The sequence below is a fragment of the Marmota flaviventris genome, chromosome 2 (assembly GCF_047511675.1).
Source record: "Marmota flaviventris isolate mMarFla1 chromosome 2, mMarFla1.hap1, whole genome shotgun sequence".
Taxonomy (NCBI): Eukaryota; Metazoa; Chordata; class Mammalia; order Rodentia; family Sciuridae; genus Marmota; species Marmota flaviventris.
Window position 1 is genome coordinate 169,641,029 of NC_092499.1, and position 22,327 is coordinate 169,663,355.

At 40.5% G+C, this 22,327-nt stretch overlaps 1 protein-coding gene across 3 annotated transcripts in view; it reads right to left on the reverse strand.

The window, feature by feature from the left end:
• Plcb1 (phospholipase C beta 1) overlaps positions 1–22,327 on the reverse strand; it is a 714,003-nt gene that overhangs the window by 159,506 nt on the left and 532,170 nt on the right. For all 3 annotated transcript variants that reach the window (XM_027921686.3, XM_027921696.3, XM_071608751.1), the window contains exons 11-14: positions 21,660–21,817; positions 10,900–10,982; positions 3,589–3,673; positions 2,135–2,312 (exon numbers count right to left, since the gene is read on the reverse strand). In XM_027921686.3, coding sequence (XP_027777487.3) covers positions 2,135–2,312; positions 3,589–3,673; positions 10,900–10,982; positions 21,660–21,817 — 504 coding nt within the window. The remainder of the gene's footprint in view (positions 1–2,134; positions 2,313–3,588; positions 3,674–10,899; positions 10,983–21,659; positions 21,818–22,327) is intronic.

Here is a 22,327-nt window from a genome sequence, read left to right on the forward strand (position 1 = left end):
CAACTTTTTTTCCAAGGGTTACCATTACCCTAGCTTCTAACAGCCCAGATTAGTTTTGCCTGTGTTTGTCCTTTGCATAGATGGAATCCTATAGTGAATATGATCTTGTCTTTGACTTTTTTTGCTCAACATATGTTTATAACATCATATTTTATATATAGCCATAGATCATTCTCATGGCTGCATACAATTCTTTTGTGTGGCTACAGTATGATTTATTAATTTGTTGATGGGCATTTGGTTGGTTTTCAGTGTTTTGCTATTTTTTTTTTTTTTATCATGCTACTGTTAACTAATTCTAGCACATGCCTCTTGGTAAACATAAATATGCATTTCTGTCAGGTGTTTATCTAGAAATCTTGGAGCCTGGGGTAAGTGGTAATGTGTATGTTCATCTTTTGTAGATATAATAAATAATTTTTCAGTGTAATGGTACCAATGTTAAACTTTTCTTTCTTTCTTTGTTTCTTTTTTCTTTCTTTCTCTCTTTCTTTCTTTCTTTTTTATTTTTAAGGGGGTAGGGCCATTCTGGGGACGGAGCCCAGGATCTTCTGTACACGCTGAGCAAGGACTCTACTGCTGAGCCTCACTCAGCATGTTAAACTTTTAGCTAAAGAACTTTCTAAAGCAAGTTTCAAGTTTTCTCTATTCATCACCCTCCAACCTGGAAGGTCTTTATAATGCACTGTAGGATGATTGAGACTGATTGAACTTGGAAAATAAAGTAGACTAAATGACAAATCATCCCAAAGAAACAAGCAACCACTTCCAATTCTTTCCTCATCGACGACAAAAAAAAAAAAAAAAAAAAATTCATTTCAACCTAAATTTAAAAGGAAAAGGAATGATAATAGGCATGGCTTAGTAGCTTTGATAGGTAATGTAAGCAATTTTGCCATTTCACATTTTCAGAAAGCCTCTGTAAGACATGGAAGATTGAGACATCAGGAGGCTTCAGTGGCTCATCATTGAGAATGTCTTTGCTCAGTATCTCATCTACAGTCCTGTGTTAATGTGTCCCTTAAGAAGCTTATCATGTGGTCACAACAAAGATGACCTGGCTAATGTGGAAGCTGGAATAATGTTCTCCCAAAGAATGCCTTATCCTGCTAATACACTAACTTGGCAGAAAAAAAGGGGACTTTGCAGATGAGTTAAATGAAAGGATGGGGGGATTATCCTGGGATTTTCTGGGTGGATCTGACATATTGACATGACTCTTTAAAAGCAGAGGACACTTCCCAGCAGTGGCCGTAGGGACCGGTGACTACAGAGGAGATGGAACATTGCTCTCTTTGAGGCTAGGGGAGGGGGCTTTGAGTCAGTAAATGTGGGAGGCCGCTAGGAGGTGGAAAAGCAAAGAAACAAATTCTTCCTTTGATAACGAGTACCAGAAAATGTTATAGGATTATTGACTGTGGAGTATATTAATTAGTTAGATAAAGACTGTAAGCATCATGTCCATGATGTAATGTAAACTGCAAAACTTACATAAACTGCAGAACTTAGATAGACTTAAGATAGTGATGTAAGAGTCTAAACCCGGGCGTAGACCCCAGAGCTCATCCAGTTATCAGCTGCAAGCACAACTGAACTAGGATTTAAAGGCCCAGTCTTCGAGGGCATGGCAAGACTAACAGGACTCAGATAGACAGACTGAGACCTCTGTCACTGTTCTCCCCCCTGCGCCAGACTCCTCCAGCCTGGATAGAGTTCTGAACTTAAGACACATCACAGGTGAGCATCTGGAACCCTTAGGTGTAGACTCATTTAGGACTTAGAATTAGGATGTGTGTCTGAAGTGTGATGAGCATCAGTAAAATAGATTTGGCTGAATCTAACTATGCTTCAGACTGAGTCTGTAGAGACTGCTCCTGACATCCCTAGACCTTCCATAGAGGAGCACAGCCCTGTGGACACCTTGATTTAAGCCCGTGAGATCCTTGCAAGACTTTTGAATCTGGAGAACAGAAGGATAAAATATTTGTGTGCATTTAAATCATCGAGTTTCTAAAGGCAACAGAAAACCAGTGCAGTTTAATACTGTGCCCAGAGCAATGCTGAACTTCCCTGTAAATGAATTTCAGAGTGGCAATTCTCAAACCATACACCATAGGAGCCCACGGCCACTCACCTGCTCCGGGAGATGAGGGCTCGAACACGCTAGAGGAATCACTGTATGTGTTGGACACTTGTTCAGAGAGCTTCTTCTTGCCACTTCCTTCTGATGACTTGTGTGACTTCTTCTTGTTTTTCACCAAGATTTTATACATTAAATCCATAGGGCTGGGAAGAGGAACTCCGGATTCCAGCTAACAAAGGAAAAGCAAAATCTTTAAAAATACTGCCCCTCTCTTTCAGATATCCTCTCCAAAATTCCAGCACAGTTCTGGATACCCAGAGCATTTAGATTATTCTTTACTACCTTGGATGTGACTCATTAAACTGTATTGTGTGTCCTGTAGGGTGCTGGTTCATAGCTCTTTTTTTACATTAAAGATATATTTAAATTGCTGTACTCTTCTTTTTCACACAACAAAATATACATAAATAAGATCTCAGCCATGTATTGGTAGATTTAAGTCTTAAACCTGAACTTGCATGAGTTTTCTGGTGAAGTAAATGAATCCAACCATCTTGATTTAGGACAGATAAGGCACTGTTCTGAATTTTCAAAGGGAAGCCATGCCTCTAGCAGGAAGACTTGGTAAAGTCAGACAAGAGCTTCCAAGCGAGACTGTGCAATCAATTTTTCAGATGCAGCTTTAAACAGCCAAATTCTCCTCCTGGAAATAGCTAGGGTAGCCACACATCTTCTCGGCATCAGTGGAGGCTGACTATGTGGTTTCAGATTTCCTTCCAGCCATGAGATTCTAGCTATCATCCTTGCAAATCTTATTCTACAATTTCAAGTTTGCACATCTAATGGGAAAATCAATTTCCCATGAGAGGTTTATTAGATATTATATCAGAGAGCACGTGTGCAAGCCACAGGATGGGTTATTTTTAGAAAGTCTATTGAACTCCTCTAAGCTAGTCCTCTATTCTTTGTTTAGAATGAGTCTGGGGACTGAGATGAACTCACTTAAGGATATTTGGGGACTGGGTTCAAGGATCCAAAAGGGAAGAGGCTACTTTAGGCTATTTCTGCTGCTTTCTTTCTCCAAACAGGGATAGGACCACAGCAACAGCAGACCTGAGTTCTGCCTCAAAGGTACATGGAAAGAGTGGGCAGCAGCTATGAGACAGGTCATCGTGCCACTCCCAATGTCCCATTTTGCTATCTCAAAGGGGTGTGAGAAGCCTCCCTGGGAGGTAAGCAGAGCCCTGTCCTCTTGGCCTTTCTCTGTGGGCCGATTGTAACTGCTGGGGGTTCTGCCCTCCTAATTGAGGCACATCAGGCAGTGAGGGAAGGAAAGCACTGTGGGAAGAGGAGGAGACAGACACATTTCCACCTTCCCTGGGCCCATCGCCAGCGTCCTCCTGGTTAGAGAGTTCATTATCAATATGGAAAGGAAGTAAGTCTCCCTCCAACCCCCATGGTAGAATGCATGCCTATCTTCAAGGGCAAACACCAAACCTGCTTACTGGGTATTTTTCCAGTGGCTCCATGAGAAGGGCATCACCAAAGATTAGTCGGCAGTACTCCGCCATCTTGGCTTGCTGCTTTGGGCTAAGGGAGAACAAGAAAGAAAAAAAAGCAAGCAGGGAAGCTTCTTACAGGAGCCTGAACAGGGCGACTTTGTGTTATTAATTACCAAAAGTGGCGATTCCCTGAGCCCACCGTTCAGGATAAAGTTTTATCATTTTAAATCCCCATCCTTCCTTAGGTGAATTTAAATACTACATGCACACCCCACGGACAGTAAAGGTATGGGCTGGGTGAGCCTATTTTAAAGGCTGACCTGCATAGACAGGGACAGGGCGGACAGCAGGTCATCTGCCTGTCACAAGAGCCTTAAAGGTTCCAGAGTTAGAGACTCCATCATCCCTCTTATTTCATTCCCCAGTTCTATGTTAATTCAAGGCACTTGGAGAGTGAACTTTTCCACAGCTCCATGTGAATTCCTGGGTGAAATTGATCAGACCTACAGAGAGTTTCAAAGGAGTGTTTATGAGGAGGCAGGGGAGGAAAGAAAACTGAGGAAGAGAGGGAGGGGCACAGAGAGGCATCGAAGGAAAGTGAATCTCAAATTTATCAGAGAAAGCAGCAGACAGGAGACATGTGGAGGGGGGTCCTAGAGGAAAGAGAAAAGCAGCAGGCATCTTGGGGACAGGTGCCTTCTCTGCATCTCTGATGTGCATAAGAGGGAAGCAAGGGAGGGTAAGCCTGAGAGTGCTGCCTGCAAATGGGATCTGATGGGAAAAGGCTGGAGCAGCTGTGGCTTCTTGGAGCTCCAGGCTCCTGAACCGCTTTGGATCTATAAAACGAGGAGGATCACCACTGCTCTTGGAAAGGGACAAAGGATGCTGAGAAGATGAAATGAAGTAATGGATGCAAATGCCTTTGAAATGCTGCAAGAGCAGGGCACATGTAAGATGATCCCACTTCTGGAAGGCAGTGCCTGCCAGCTAGACTAGACACACTGTGCCTCCAGCCCTCGTAAACACATTGATAGCAGGGAACAGCCCTATGCCTTCGGAGCTCCTGCTTTCCTTGACCTTTTTGAATGCAATAAAAAAATATTTGTTTTTTCATTCTGTGGAATGTTAAATATCGTTATAAGGTATCTGATTCTGGTGGGTTTTATGGACTCTGATTTTGAGCTAAGCCGTAGAACTTGATTTCCCATAGTTATAGCTACACACTGCAATGATAAATACATTGTAGAAGAACAGGGATCGTACTGAGAATAAGCATCAGTAATGAAAAGCCAGCTCTCCCACAGTTCAGATGAATTACAGAATGTGACTCTCATTTTCATTCCCTGTTTCCTGAATGTGAAGCTTGGATCATGGACTGTCGCCTCTGGGAAGGAGCACTGAGGGGAGTGAAATAATATTGCAATAATCCACAGGAGAAAGCTCTCATTATATCCGTTTTTTTTTCTTTTTCTTTTTTAAAAAACAAGCATGTGTTTTAGGGATCAGGTGAGTTATCTGGGGTTTAAATATGAACTTCCCAAGTTACTGCTTTCTTGAAACTGCAGGGGGAAGCAGAGGAGAGATTCAGAAAATGTACAAAGGCCTTCTTACTCCTCATCAGACTTCTGTTGGTCTCTATGAGATTTTACTGTATGGCTGACGCAGTCCTCAGAGTAGATGGCACTAGTCCTCAGTAGTGCCAGAAAGAAATCACTGCTGATCAGAGAAGTGACCCTGAAAAGCTCTGGAGGTGGTGGTTTAAGGACAACTTCTTAGAAACTGTGTCGATGAGACCGCTGGGAGCAGGTGCAGTAGCGGCTGATCTCGAAAGGGTAGGCCCAGGTGGATGTTATTTGCCCCGGTGATAACTCACACAGGGCCTCCGCCAAGTCAGCCAGCTCCCTGCTGCAGCTGAGAATAAGTCCATCTGTGCTGGGTCCAAACAACCAGGTTGCACTTAAGGAAACTGTCAAAGAATGATCCTATTATACATCATAGATCTTTTACTACACCAAGTGTGGTCCATGGACAGCAGCATCAACATCACTTGTTAAAAATGCAGATACAGAGTCAAAAGTAAAGGTTCCACATTTTCACAAGTCCTCTTCATGCTTCTGATGCATGTTCAAACTTTAAATTAATCTGATAGATTAATATTAGTCACCAGGTGCTGCAGTAGGTGACATTTCTTCTTAAGTGGTAGATTGTGGGAGTTCTGAGTTCTCTTTGATTAGTGACCAGGAACAAAAAGGAAGAGTTTTACCCTGATATCCTCCTGCTTTGGGGATTTCTGGGAAACCATATTCTTACCAGTAGAGGGATTTCAGGGAGGTGATTCAGGTGTCCCTAAACAGGTGTGCTCTGTTAGGTAGTCTCCAAGAAGGATGGTGCTGAAGCCATGATTCTTATTCAACTAAAGAAACACCTGAGTCATTAACACTGCAGGTGATGGAGCCAAGTCCCAGTTCACTGATTCATGGAGTTGGCAGTGAAGTCCTGGAATCTGCCTTTGAAGCAAGCCTGCAGGTAATTCTGATGCAGGTGGTTATGGACATACAACATTTAGATCCTCCCTCTAGCACTTTGTCCAAATCACTTGGGGTCCAGTTGAAGTAAAATTCTGAAATAGAACCCAGGATGGGGCCAGAATTGCTGCATTTCTAAGAAGTTCCCCTTGGATGCAGATACTTTGAAAAACAAGGATCTGTGTCTAAGATGGAGAAAGTAAAATGTAGTTGTCCAAGAAAAAAAAATGAATTGTGCTACTTAGTAATCAGGCTATTCATATTCTCAATAAACACACATGCTCACCTGACTCAATCAGAGTACAGGGAAAACCGAATACAAAAAATGAGAGGAAAACAAACCTACTTTAATTACAGGAGGCACTGCAGAAATAAAAGGCATTAAAATTGCAATTAGAAAAAAAAATCCTGAAAATTTTAGAGCATCAATATCAGCTACTGTAGAAATAAAGTGAGAGAGAAAAATTCATAAATACATTTTGAGCTTCAGGTTGAAACAGATATTTCTAAAGATATTAAAATACCCAGTCAGGTGCAGTGGTGCACACCTATGATCCCAGCTACTCAGGAGGTTGATATAAGAAGATTACAAGTTTGAGGCCACTGCAGGCAATTTAGTGAGACTCTGTCTCAAAAGCACTGGGATATAGCTCCGTGTTAGAGTCCCTGAGTTCAATCCCCAGCACTGTGAACATAGAGAGAGAGATAGATAATTTTAAGTCTGGCATAAGAGTCAGTTTCTGATAAGAATGCATACCAACTCATGGGGTTAAATCCCCCAAACTGAACTACACTGACCTCCTTCTCTATAGATAAGGAATCTGTAGTCCATGGAAATAAAGAACCTTGTCCAAAATCTCATAGTTGTCTGTAGCTGAACCAGGGCTAGAGATTGCTTCATTTGAATTCAATACAGGATTCATTTTGTAAAAGTGCTAGTTCACAAATGAAGTGGGCCATCAGGGTCAACTAGGGCTTTTTGTTGTTATTGTTGTTTACTTTTTTGTAAAGATTTTCAAGTCTTCTCTACAAATTCTAATTTGGGAGTGGGAGAGCCCTTTAGGAACCTGCATTTGAGAAAGTTCTCTATGGAAGCCTGAGGTAGCAGGTGACTAAGTGGACAGCAGTTAGTGGCAGAGTCTCTTTTGTTGTCTATGGATACAGGATTTCAAATACTTAGAGAGAAACCATAAAATGCTGTGGATTTGTTCCATTTTCCCCCTAGTACGAGTTTGTTTTGGGCTGTGGGCCAAATCAGCAGGAACAGGATCTCCGAATCTGGCACCAGAGGATAAAATGGTTCACCAGAAATGGCAAATAGGTTTCAAATGTTTTGAGGGTGTGCTCCTGGGTCACTGGGTGGAGAAGGATTCTGAGGTAACATTTAGGCTTAGTGAGAAGGAAACGGTGCTGGGACTTAAGGAATGAGACCTGCCACAGGTCCAGAACCAAGTGAGTTGACCCACAAGTCAAGGATAGGGCTCTACCCAGGGAGGGGATGTCCATCAGCCTTCTTGGGCCATGTGATACCCCTCCCAGGAAAGATTTATGGCTAAAGGATTTTCATGTGAAGCTGAAGGACAGAGGAAATGTGTAGCAAACATCTTCCCACAATGGGAGTCAGTCTCTCTGTATTTCATTGCCATTAGATTTTCTAATGGCTTGGGAAGCACTCTTGGCACCCTGGGAAGGCTGTCTTCCTGTTTTCTTTTGTCACATTTGAATTATTAATGACACTTTTAATAGCTAAACTTATTTGCCCAGAAAGGACAGTATTATGCAGCCACAGACTTTGCTTTTGTTCACAAGGTAGGGAGTTTCCACGCCCAGTTTTGGATCTCTGTATGATTAGTGCATAAGATTGCAAACAAACAAACAAACAAACAACACACCCTGTGGCCCAGACATGGTGATGCACAGTTAGAATCCCAGCAACGTGAGGGAGGGTGCTGAGGCAGGAGAATCCCAAGTTCAAGGCCAGCCTCCGGAACTTAGCAAGGCCCTACGCAACTTAGTGAGAACCTGTCTCAAAACAAAAAAATTAAAAAAGCAGGCTGGGGCTGGAGTTCACTAGTAAAGCACCTCTGGGTTTAATACCCAGTGCTAAAAAGAAAAAAAAAATTCTGTGGTTGGAGTTCATAAGCCACAAAAGCATGAACATTTATAGACAGTTGTCTTGCAGATGCTCTGGTTGTTTTAATTCCATGTTTTGGAAGCTCATGATGCTTCTGTGCAGGTGCAGGAAATGCTGTAGTTCTCTAGCCCAGGCCAACTGAATTTGAATTCCACCTCTGTCATATTTTAGCTGCATAATCTTGGACAGCTTTGGGATTTAGTTTCTTCATCCATATACTAACAATAATCATCATATTTACTGTGAAGAGCACCTGGGTTCATGTTGAGGGTTGCATGAGCTCAGGCACATAAAATAATTGCAAGGTTCCTGGGCACAAAATACCCATTCAATAAATGCTACCTGTTGTTATATTTATGGTCATGGTAGTTGCTGGTACTTCTTTGGCTAATTAAGGGAGAGTGCAGTGTAGCAGGTATGATACTCCAGAATAGAACCATAGACTTTCATTTTGTCTAGTTTAAATAGAAATATTTAAGAAAATAAGCACACTGAATGCTTTTTCTCAAAAGTAGACAAAACAAAGCACGTGCACACAATCTCCACACATCAACCAGTCTGGTGACTACTGTGCCTGAAAGAAAAGTGGCAAAGTGTTGTGGGAACCAAAAAGCAAATGGATGGGCAGAGACAAGGAAGAGCTCCAGCAAAGTCACAGGCAAGTCAGAGCTGTCACCACCAAGCAGCTATTAGATGCAGCCACCAAAGAGGTGCCCCTGAGAAACAGCAATGGGACAGAATAAATTCCATTTTCTTCAACTGACCCTCAGGAGTATTAGAAGAACTATGTGCCAAATGATTACAGCATTCATTGGACAATGTCTGATAATGAAGCAGAATTAAGGACCAATGGATGTAATGTGGATTTACTGAGGGCAATAGAAGAACAGACCCTTATAAGATTGGTTATGTCAGAATAAGGCTTCTCTATATGTATATGTTAATGAATGTTCACATTTAATTATTTAGAAATCTGATGATGACCAAATTGCTTCTTTAAGGTTCAGTGAATTGTTGCAGAATTAGCAAATGCAAGCCCATGTTGTAAATAAGATGGACAAAGAAAATCAGTGACCTGGGAAAGACTCTTGATTGAAAGAAGGAGAAAAAGAATCAGTGAGCACAATTAGATAGATCCTGTTGGCTTTGGATTGAGAAATCTGGCATGAGTCCTTGAGACGAACAGGAGGGCTTCACAAATGGTCTTTTGAGCAATGGTGGCTCCACTGTGTGTTCTTCAGAAATTGAATTGGTTCTATGCATGGTAATTTAAGTTCCAAAATTTCAAGATAGAAAATAACCTCTTTTTATTTATTTATTTTTTTGGTGCTGGGGATGAATCCCAAGGCCTTGTGCATGCTAGGCAAATTCTCTTCCACTGAGCTAAAACCCCAATCCCAGAGAACAGTGTTTTCTTGTAAGGCCATTTAAAGTGAATAACTGTATGATAAATTAATATGCACATCTTACATATAAATATCTCTTACTCTAATACTTTGTGATAAATGAATATAAAATAGGCCAGATGTGGTGGTGTACACTTAAAAACCCACATAAACCCACCTACTCAGGAGGCTGAGGAAGGAAGACTGTCACGTTCAAGGCTAGCCTGGGCAACTTAGCAAGAGTCCATCTCAAACTAAAATTAATAAAAAACTAGGTGTATATCCCAGTAGCAGAACACTTGCCTAGCATTCATTAAACCCTGAGTGGAATTCCCAGCAGAAAGAAAGAAAGAAAGAAAGAAAGAAAGGAGGGAGGGAGGGAGGGAGGAAGAAGGAAGGAAGGTAAGAAGGAAGAGAGGGAAGGAGGGAAGGAAATAAAGAGTCAGGTAAAAATGACCTTTACTTTGAGTAGCTCAGTAATAAGTGCAGATTATTTTGAAGTAGGAAAATGTTTACAAATACTAACAAATGGGAAAATCAACAGGAAGAAGAAGGATGGAGCATTTGCCAGGCTGAGCTCTGTATAACTACAAAGTGGCAGAATAGAATTTGCAGTTTTCCTTCCACCAGCTGCAGGTAGATAACTGGTCATTTTAAGGTGGCAAAACTGCCTATGAATCTGCATGCAACAGAAGGTGCTGATGAAGGAGGGTTCTAAAAGTGGCCCATTGCATTCCAGATCTATAAAGAAGATATGTATTGAATAAGAAAATGTTCTATTTTTTTTTAAACAGAAGTCCTTAATTAAAAATCATATTATGGCGTAAGTCCAATGAAGTTTTAATGCTGATGAGATTTAAATGAATAAGTTTTATCATACATGAATGAAAACATGCCACTTATTATATAGTATGATAAAATGATTGAACACCATTAATGTAAAACAATCTTTTTTTTTTTTTGTGGGGGGAAACAGGGATTAAATCCAACAGTGCTTAACCACTTTGACACATTGCCACATCCCCAGCCCTTTTTTATTTTTTATTTGAGACAGGGTCTTGCTAAGTTGCTTAGGGCCTTGATAAGTTGCTAAGGCTGACTTTGAACTTGTGATCCTCCTGCCTTAGCCTCCCAGGCTGCTGAGACTACAGATGCTGAAATAACATGCCCAGAAATAATGTCAAACAATCTTAAATCTGATGAACAATTACCAGATTGTTAAATAAAGACTTGGGGAAAAGACTCCTCACTGAAAGTTCTGAATACTTACGAATCCACGTGGTTCTCAAATGATAGAAGAATTGGAAAAGGTGAGGTCTTAAATGCACACTCTGCGATTGCTTCTATCACTTCCTAAAAATGAGAACAGATGTATATTCAATATGCCAGAAATTTTAAAGTGTAGATTTTTTTCCCCTTTGTGGTTAAACCCATTAATATGGTGGATATTTATTTATTTATTTATTGCTTGTTGTTATTTTGTTTGTTTGTTTTCCAGTGCTGGGGATGGTATCCAGGACCTCACACATGCTAGGCAGGCACTGAGCAATACTCAGTCCATATGGTTGTCTTTTCCATTTACAGAATTGTACCAAATGGCAAGAAGGGGCTGTGAGGTCAGCCAGCCTGTAACATATTTAACTCTTGATTGTTCAAGGTGGAGAAAAAAAAAAAAAAGGAGACTGGATTTGATGGAGGAAAGACATAGTTGTAAAGGGGAATGATTTTACTATTTATTAAGTATATCTAACACTTTTCATAGTGAAAGAAATCTAATCACTGAAAAAAGTTTTCAATGATAATAGAAGGCTAATTTTCACTCACAAGTTCACTTTCTCAACTGAACTACTGTTAGCATTTGGTTATGTTGACTTCTAGTCTGCTTTGCATGTATTTGTGCAACTTACTTTTACAGTACATAATTTACATTAAAAAAAAAAAACATTGTTAAGACTTAATTGAGATTCAATTCAGCATTCAGAGTGGTCTGTTAAATTGTTTTTGGTATATTCCTGGAGTTGTGCTAGCATCATCCTGATCTTCCTTAGGAAACTTTTATCATCCCCTCAAAGGAGCTGTGTACCCACCAGCAGTCACTTTTCTTCCCCAGCCCCATCTCACCCACCTAGTCCTAGGCAATCACTAATTTACTCCTGTGTCCAAGGATGTGCCTATTCCAAATATTTCATATAAATGGAATCATGCAGTATCTGGCTTTTTTTCGTCTGCTGTCTTTCCCTTAGCAGGCTGACAAAATTCATTTGTGTTGTACCAGGTATCAGTACTTCATTCTTCCATGTATATTTTTTAAAAAATATATTTGTCATAAACTTATATAAAATTCTAAGCAAATAGAAGTATCCTAGTTAATTTAACTATTCCTCAGCTGTGGGCTGAGTATGTTTTAAGAGTGGTCATTCAAAGAATCCTTCAAAGAACATCTTCATTTTTCCTTCCTATTTTGCATGATTTTCTAGGAATGGGTTATATGAAGGAGAATTACTGAAATAAAGAATGTGGATATTTCTAGAGTCTCCCATGTATCTCCAGATGACTTTTCATTTTAGATTGCCCAGGGAAATGTAGGAAGGACCAGATTGCAAATGCATATTCACCAGTTTGGGGCATTATATTTTCAAAATGTTTTTCTTATTTAACTAGCATTGAAGTGCAATCTCATTTATTGTTTAATTATATCACTGTTAATACTATTAGAGTTTCACACTCTCATGCATTGTTTTTTAGTAGCACTTAGTCTTTACAGAATTTCAAGTAAGAATTTTGACTCACTTTCTTCACATTTAAATTTTTTCCACTGTCTTCTCTACCTTCCCTATGCAACACATAGCTTTCTTTATAGCTATGCCATTAAGCTACTTCCCTTGCTCTGGAGTATAAATAAGGCTTTCTAATTCTGTACTTCATTTGCATATATCCTTTAAGAAGGATTTGCCTGCATGGAGCAAGAAGAGTCACTCTCACTGTTTCTTAGAAGTGAATTCACAGATCGCCTTTCATACATAATCAATTTAACTTTTATGATAGTTGAGTCCATCAAAATAAGTGCGCTATAAAAAGAAAGCAACACTTTAAAGATTTAAATTTATTTATTTCATTGATTTGTGGATTCAAACAAACTGCTACCTCTTAGACTTACTAGCTGTGTGACCTTGGGAAAAACCAGTTTATGCCTCTGTGCATTGACTTGATGATCTGTAAAGGGAGAGTGATAAACGTCTTTCCACAGATCTGTTGTGAAGATGCCCCAAGAGAGGGTGAAGGAGCTAGCCATGTTTAGTAAATATTATCACATCAACTAATGTTAATTCGCCTTGCTAATGTCTCCTCCCTAAGTATCCTAATCCTTCCATCTTGTTCACTTTCTAGTAAAAACAAAACCTGTCATTGGCTGAGCATTTGCTTTGTCCCAGAGAGGTATTTAATTCCATGCTGCTAACATTTCATAAGGAAAACATTACCTTCCATTGTACAGCTTACAAATTTGAGGTTCAGAAATATAAATTGACTTGCCCAAGGTCACAGAGAAGAGAATGTAAGATTAAACCCCAGGAATGTTTTCAGGCTCACCTTGATCAGCTCCCACTGGGTTCCTAACCAAAGCCTGGGTTGTGTTTAATTTACTATAGAGTGTGAGTTTATGGCATCTTCCTCAAGTTGAAGCGGATGCCCTGGGTTGAGCATGGGGGACACCCACAGCCTTCATCATGACAGCCTGACACAGGACTTAACTCCCACCCTCACTCTGCCTTGATAGGAAATTCTGGTCTATATAGTACCAGGTCTACTGTACTTATAGAAAAAAAGCTGAAGTTTGACTTTTTGCATTTCAATCATAATGTCAGTAGCTCACATTTGTAGGGTATTTATGGTATGCCATGCCATGTCTGTGCATGAAGAAGGGTTGTTGAATGTTTATGTACAATGACCCTAGAAGGTATGTTGATTATCATCTCCATTTTGCTGATAAGGAAGGAAGTTTGGATTGCTAAGAGGAAATCCGCCCCCCCCCCCTTTCAGGTATATTATAGTTGTATGTAATAGTGAGCTTTGTTGTTACATATTTGTACATGCACTTGATATTTGGCCAATATCCTTTCCCAGTATTTTCCCTTTCCCTTCTCTCCTCCCTCCCAGAGTTCCTTTTTTCTATTCTATGAATGTCCTTTCAATTTTCATGAGATCCCCCCACAACTTTCCTTTCCTTTTTCCTCTCTAGTTTTCACATATGAGAGAAAACATATGACCCTCTATCTTCTGAATTTGGCTTATTTTGCTTAACAGAATGGTCTCAAGTTCTCTCTCTTTTCCCGCAAAGCACATAATTTAATTTTTCTTATGGCTGCATAAAACTCTATTGTGAATATATACCCCATTTTCTTTATCAGTTAATCTGTTTATGAACACCTAGGCTGGTTCCATAGTTTGGCTATTGTGAATTGTGCTGCTTTAAACATAGGTGTATGCATGTATCACTGTCTTATAAATGTATTTAATTCTAGGGTAAATACTGAGGAGTGGTACAGCTGGGCCATATGGTGGTTCCATGCCTAGTCTTTTGAGGAACCTCCCTATTGATTTCCATAATTTAAAATCCCACCAGTAGTGTGGAAGTGTTCCTTTTAAGAGGAAGGTTTCAAGGCCCTTATAGCCAGTAAATGAAGAAGCTGGTACTGGAACCCTATCAGTCAGCTCCTGAGCAGCATCCTTGACGTCTATATTTGCCTTTCTCTCTTTCCACTCTCCTCCTCTCTCCAAACTGTCGCTCCTCATCTCTGTCATAACCTTGCCAGTCTAGAAGATCTTGCAAACCTTTAAACCATGGGTGAGGGGAACTATTTATTGAATTTTATCTAATAATTTTAGTAGGAATCAACTGAAAACTCTAGAAGTTTCTATCAGAGAACTTTTGTTCTGTTATCCTTTGAAATGTGCATGGTGCACATGATCATTCAGGATGAGAAAACTAGTTCTGTTTTTTTTTTTTTTTGGACAAGGACTGAACCCAGGGACACTTAACCACTGAGTGATATCCCCAGCCCTTTTTTATATTTTATTTTGAGACAGGGTCTGGCTAAGTTGCTTAGGGCCTCGCTAAGTTACTGAGGCTGGCTTTGCATTTGTGATCCTCCTGCCTCCCAAACTGGTGGGATTATAGGGATGCGATACCACACCTGACTAGTTGTAGTTTTTAAGTTTCTTTCATACATGCTATAATTAGAGGATATTGGATGTCAAAGTTCCTTCCTACTCAATTGCTCCTTATCAAGACAAAACCAGTTTTCAGATACTTTTAACACTGGATTCAATAATCTATTAACCATATGGTTCCATTACTAACCTCCAGTGGGGAAAATTGCCTTTATCCTTGACAGACAACAGCAGGGTGTATTTGGATATCCATTTTATGTGTGCATTTCTGGAGCCATGAAACTGTATCCTAAATTATTATTATTTCTCTCAGGGAATGAAGCCTTATTTTCAGAAATGCTCGATTTAACAATTTACCCATATTTGATCCATGTTTATCATGCATTTGTTTCATATTACCCGTTTTTCCATTCTGTACAATTACTGCTCAAAAGGGAGCTGCCTGAGGAAAGAAAAAGGACCAGCCTGGGATGGAGTGGGCAGGGAGGGGGTGTGCAGTGTATGGAGGAAGGAGATTGAGTAGGAACAGAAAGCATGCGACCAAAGGGTGAATTACTACATCAGGGCCATCAGAAGACAATGAGGCATAGAGACAAAGGGGCAGATATATGGGATAAGTAACAAATAAACCAAACTGCAGAATAAAAAGGCCTCCACAAAGAGACTGAATTACAGCACGTCCCCTTTCACTGAACATAACCTTTTATTTGGGCTCATACAATAAATAGGCATCAAATGCCAGTAGGCAGATACACTGCACTGGAATGTTCTGCATCATATACACTGAAAGGAGATAAGCTGTATGGCATAAAAATGATGAACTTTGCAGCTGCAATACGCACTGTATCTATAGAATAGAATATGGTTTGATGGCTGTGAAGGTCAGGCCCAAGTGTAAGGGAAAGCCCAGGTAGCAAAAGTTGGGAGAGTCTTTTTACTACCTACCAATACGTTGTACATAAAATTTCACATGCAAAAATGGAGAAAGATGAAATTCATGTAGGTGATGCACAGAGGTAAAAAGAGTAAAAGTGAAAGCATTGCTACACTCTGTCTACTGGCTTTCGGATAGAAAAATTCATCCAGAACATTTGTTGAGCACTGATTATATGCCAGGGTCTGTTCAAAGTGCTTCGGACAGATAAAGACATGAAACAAAGACCCCTGTCTTTGTGGTGCTCCCACCATGTTAGTAGAAAGAGATGCAACAAACAAGGAATATAATAATTAAAAGAAGCAGGTTGTTAGAAGATGATGAGTGTTACGTGGAAAAAATGGAAAGCTAGGGTTGAAAAAAATTTTATCAAGGTGGGCTTGGGAATGATGGCTAATAGGAATATTACATAGAGTTATACTTAGCCACAAGGAGAAGGTGGCATTTGATATAGGTTCAAGGAGGTAAGGGGGGAGCCATGAGGGTACTTCAGGGAATAGCATTCAAGGCAGCAGGAATAGCCCATGCAAAGGCTTGAGGTAGGATCTGCCTGGCACTTGGAGCTGTGTGAGTGAGGGGGGAAGTAGTAAGAATTATGGTAATTTGGGGGTAGGAGATGGATTATGTAGGACACTATTCCTTGTTTCTCTTCTGATACTTTCTTACAAGCCACTATATATACTTGGTTCTGGAACAGTGGATTGCATGCTGATAATCATGCACAGCAGAACTGGGAGGAGGGTGAGGAAAGGAGAGGAAGTTATTCAAGTACCAAATTTAAAGAGACCCTCACTCCAGGTGCCAAGTACCAAATTTAATTTAGTACTCACTCCAGGTAACTGTTCTGCACCAACAGGACCTGAGAGTTAGGAGTCTCCTTAAAGTTTGCCTCACTGGTGTTTCACTTGTCTTACCCTTGGTCCTGATGCAGAGATGCCTTGCTGTATATTAATCCAGAACATGAGCTGCCAATTTTACTCCCCTCATCCATTCCCACCTACTACCACCCACCCACGTCTCAGCCAGGACTAACTATCCTGCCAGCGCACATGAGCAGGAGGGTTGGCTGGACAAACTAACCACTGGAGAGATGATCTGGCTCTTCTCTGGTCACTTCTCCATCCATAATTCCAGCCAGCAGACAGAGGAAGCGGGATCTGGACTGGATTTAGTCCTGAAGCCTCTACACTTGTCTGCAAGTGTGTAGACATGGTTGAGAAGTAGGACTTCCAGACACCAGGAAAGGCTATTCAGGGAGTCCACGACTAGGGATTATAGGTGTGATTGAAGAATCACTTGTTTGGTCAAGTGCTTGAGAAGAGTCACTCCAAGCAAACTTAATGGAAAAGGCCGGGAAGCAGATGCTCCACATAAAATAAATATGCCTTAGAATGTGCTTGGGGTTTATTCTCACTCAAGGAACCCAAAGAAATTGGAAGATGACGACTTCTTTTTTTTTTTTTTTTGTACTGAGGCTTGAACCCATCGCACTCTACCACTGAGCCATATCCCCAGCCCTTTTAATTTTTTGTTTTGAGATAGGGTCTAAGTTGATTAAGGCTTTACTAGGTTACTGAGACTGGCCTTAAAATTGTGATTCTTGCCTCAGCCTCCCGAGTGGCTGGGATTACAGGAGTGTGCCACCATGTCCAACTAAAGTCTTCTGATTTTCAAGAAAATATAATAGCTCATCACGAGGACTCAGGGGTAGACTGAGGGCAGGTGGGCTGGTCTTCCTAGCAGTGGTCCATGTGCAGGGCCACACATACCTCAGCCCCATCAGATTGAGCTTCTTCCTTTTTAGAACCATTCCCATCCATTGACAGAGACTCCCAAATGGTACTGGCTCTACTCCAGCATCATCTGCCCCCACTTTTTCTTAAGAAGTCCAATCAAGTTAGGCTGGTATCTTAGATAAATGGCCAAGGGCAGTGGCAGAGTCTGGAGTGGCGGGGAGGACTATGGGAATAAAATAGAAACCCATTGATTTTTCCATTTAAGAAAATCTGAAGATTTACAGAGTAGTCGATTTCAGGAGCAGGTACAACTTTTAAAGATTTTGATCAGAATTAAGGTCAATCCCATTGTGAAACTTTGTCATAAAATTAATGCAAGGTGCCTCTATTTTCTCTAATCACTGTATTACAGGCTATGTTTAACAAAGCAGAAGAAGTCAAATTTCCTAGACACAGATAGCAAAATATTTTAAGGTGCTAATGATATTATTTCTGAACACATTTTTTTTGTACTGAATAAAGTACCTTTGATCAGAAAAATGCATTTGTCAAAACTGAAGCAAAGCTGTCCCGTGAACATTGGGCTTCTCTATTTCTGTTCTCTTAGATGATAAATTATTTTCTCACATCCCAAATACCCCAGGGCTAAAAAATGGGTTTGGGATTATTTTTCCCAATAATTCTGAAACAACTCCTCAAGCCTCTTTCTAAATAAATAAATATAAACCCCCGTTTTCCTGAGACAACTTCATTTAATAAAGGCTAACCAAGTAGTTGATGATCTTCCTCATCCAAAGTTTTGTCACAAATTTCAGTGATGCTATCACCTAATTCACAAATTTTCTGGACTCTTTAGTTTTCTCACTTTGCAATGGAAGTCATTTGCAATGGACTTCCCTCTACCCCCACTTTAGCTACCCACATACTTGGGCTCTGTTCCCCTAGTTGCTTAGGGCAAGAGTTGGTGATCCATATCAATTTTGTCCTACAATCCAGGCAGGCCAGGTAATGGCCTAGGACCTAGAACCTTCTTCTAGCCCTTATCTTCTAATTTCCTTCCAAAGTGAGAAACCTTAGTCATCTAGAAAAACATGTTCCCTGAAGACTGAACATCTACCTTCTAGATACCTCCTTAGGTTCCTAGGAGCCCAGATTTACCTACCCAAATGGTCAATCTTCTGGGGATGGGTCTTTGAAGATGTGGATATAACTTGGCTAGCTGGGATTAGGTGTCCACAGTGTTATCCAGTGTGCTGCCTATATCACTTAGATGAGCTTCTGCCCTACCCTAATTTTATCTCTGTATACAGAAGCTGGAAGCTCCTCTCCAGGAGAGCTAGCCTAAACCAGCTGGATCTAGGTTGCCTGCCTGCCTGAGGGACCTCCAAATGACCTCTAACCGCAGTATTATCCAATCTGTACATGAAATTCACCCCCCCTCCACCCCAGTGCCAGGACAGCTGACAACTGCCATGATCACACTGGAAATAACTGTAAAAAGAGCAAAAGAGGTGGCACCTGAATTACCACCCATTCACAGAAAAGACATGAATATTCTTCCCCTTTATTAGCCTCTCTTTTCTTTTATCCTATATCCATGATTTTCCACTCTCCACAGGTTGAAAAGCTGATCTGTGAGCCTGTCTCCTGACTTCTCTTATTCTTTGGCCAGGAATGAACCTTCCTGCCCTGCTCACTGGATGCTCAGTCTCCTTTAGTGTTTCCATGATTCCAAGAGAGAAAAAGAATCCAATTTGGGTCAAAAAATGATAACACATGTGAATGTAGTTGGAGTCAAAGGTGGAAAGAGCAAGAAGCCTAAACACACCCCATTCCTGTTTAATAAGAATGCCCGAAGCTTCCTTAACATTAACAGCTTTTACCCTTACCCCAGGGAGGATTTCTTAAGATTCCAATCTTAGTGGAGGTTGGTGACATATGCCTGTATTTCCAGTTACTAAGTAGGCTAAGGCAGAAGGATCACAAACTGGAGGGCAATCTGGGCAACTTAATGAGATCCTGCATTAAAATAAAATATGAAGGGCTGATAATGTAGCTCGGTGAAAGAGTCTTTGCCTAACATGCAAGAAGCTCTGGGTTCAATAAAAAAAAAAAAAGACCTTATTATAGGTTTATTTCGGCTTTCTGACAGCATCCAATCCATAGCAGCACTTGAAACCTCTTCTAAATCATTTAATGTAAAACTAAGTCTTGTAAATTTTCTGTAACAAGCATTTACTAAGTCATTACTGTTCTCCATGATATGTGTTCTACTCCTTCATGAGCAAATAAACCCAACTTTGACTAGAGGCATGTTCCTGGAGGCCTGATGGGTAGACAGCAACATATCAAAAGCTCTGCTACAGGACGGACTTTCATACAGGTTGAGCATCTCTAATCCAAAAATCTGAAACCCAAGTGCTCCAAGATTTAAACCTTTTTGAAATCCAACATAATGTTCACAAAATTTGTGGGACATTTTGTATTTCAGGTTGTCAGGTTATGTTTGCTTAACTGGCAAAGTCTATGGAAATATTCTTAAGCTCAAAAAACTCCAAAAAATCTGAAACAGTTCTTTTCCCAAGCATATGGATAGAAGATACTCAATCTGTATCACTGTTTAATTAAATAGTAGTAATTGATAGTGTCTTGATAAATAAAGCAAACAAGCTAGAAATATATGCAATAATATTGATGAATCTTCTAAACAATGAGTTTTTAAAAAGCAGGCACAAAATAATGCATCTACTGTATTAATTAATTTACACACCATGCTAAACAACTGTGGGAGCTACAATGTTTAGGGCAGCACCTAAACTTACTTAGCTCTAAAATGCACAAAATAGTGATCATTGCACTGTTCAAGAGGGTGGTCACTTCTGAGGGTAGGGAGACCACGCCGATGAGAATAGGTACATGGGGTTGTTTCTTTTTTTTTATTTTTTCCATTATTGAGGATTAAACCCATGGGTACTCTACCACAGAGCTTCATCTCTAGTGCATTTACTTATTTATTTATGGTACCAGGGATAGAAATCAGGGACACTCAACCACTGAGCCACATTCCCAGCCCTATTTTGTATTTTTTTTTAGAGACAGGGCCTCACTGAGTTGCTTAGCTTAGCACCTTTCCCTAGCTAAAGCTGGCTTTGAACTCCGAATCCTCCTGTCTCAGACTCCCTAGCTGCTTTTATTTATTTTTTGAAACAGGTCTTAAGTTTCCCAGGCTGGTCTTAAAGCTGTCATCCTTCTGCTTCAGCATCCTGAGTCCCGGGGATTACAGGAGTATGATAACACACCTGAATTAGATGGCAGTTACATGTTTATACACTTTATATTCATTAATTAAACTGTAGAAATAAGTTGTATGTATACTTTGCTATACATGTTTCATAATAGTAAATATAACTCCAGCTGGGCACAGTGGCTCACACCTGTAATCCCGGCAACTCAGGAGGCTCAGGCAGGAGGATCACAAGTTCAAAGCCAGCCTCAGCAATTTAGCAAGGCCCTAAGCAATTTAGCCAGACCCTGTCTCAAAAAAAAAAAAAAAAAAAAAAAAAAAAAAAAAAAATGAAAAGAAAGAAAGAAAGGAAGAAGGAAAGAAAGAAAAGAAAAATGTTCTGGGAATGTGGCTCAATGATGAGTGCCCCTGGGTTCAATCCCCAGTGCCAATAAATAAATAAAATAAAATGTAATGAAGAAATACTAATGCCAAATATGGCCATAAAAAAAGATTTTTTTTTTCATTATAAAACTCTCACCAGAACCAGGCGTGGTGGCATATACGTATAATCCCAGAACCGGTAGGCTAAAACAGGAAGATCACAATCCCCAGGCCAGCCTTGGTAACCTACTGAGGCCTTCAGCAATTTAGTGGGATCTTGTCTCAAAAACAAAATAAAACAAAATGGCTGGTGATATAGCTCAGTGGTAGATCTCTGGTTTCAATCCCCAAAACCAAAAAAAAAAAAAAAGTTTCCTTAAGAGTTTGACTAGCATGCATCCATTCACCTGATGCCAACTAACCATGTGTAAACTGCTTAATTTTAATCTGTGATATTATAAAGATGACTAATAGCCTATGGACGATGTTATTGTGACTACTGGGACTTTCTACCTTAGGAAGTTTTCTCCAAAAGGAGTCAGGTCTCCCCGGCTCTCTTTGTTAACAGCACACATCCACTCTACCTTGAAGGATATTTCTGTTGTCATGGTGAATCCGTGGGTGATGACGGGTTCTTCTTCTGCAGTCCTTCCCTTCCAGCAGTCCAGCTCCACACAGCGACAACCAGACAGAAGCACTTGGCGATACATCTCCACAGAGGAGTTTCCAGCCAGCTGGCCAGCTGTAACACACCAACAAAACAAACCCCCAAATCTCATGAATCAAGCAAGATAGTGAGTCCTAGCTTCCTAGAAAGCCTCTCTTAACAGTTGGAAAACAAAGTGTTTAGGAGCTGTAGCAGCTGGGCGCGAGTGGCAGATGCTTGTCATCCTAGCAACTCAGGAGGTTGTGGCAGGAGGATCACAAGTTGGAGGCCAATCTGGACAACTCAGCAAGACTGTTCAAGGGGGAAAAAAAATTAAAAGGGGGTGGGGATGTGGTTTAGAGGTAGAGCACTTTCCTAATGTGTGCATGTGCAAGGCCCTGAGTTCAGTCCCACTATCACACAGAAAAAGAAAATCTGGAACAGTTGTTCTCAGCCTCTCTTCTGCCTTAACATACCAGGGAGCTGAGTACAATCAAATCAAGGATCTCTAGCACTGGGTTGGGTGAAGAGAGAATAGAGAGAGTACAGATAGGAGGGCATCATAACAAGGACACATGCTTCTTAGGAGCTTATCATGTATCAATA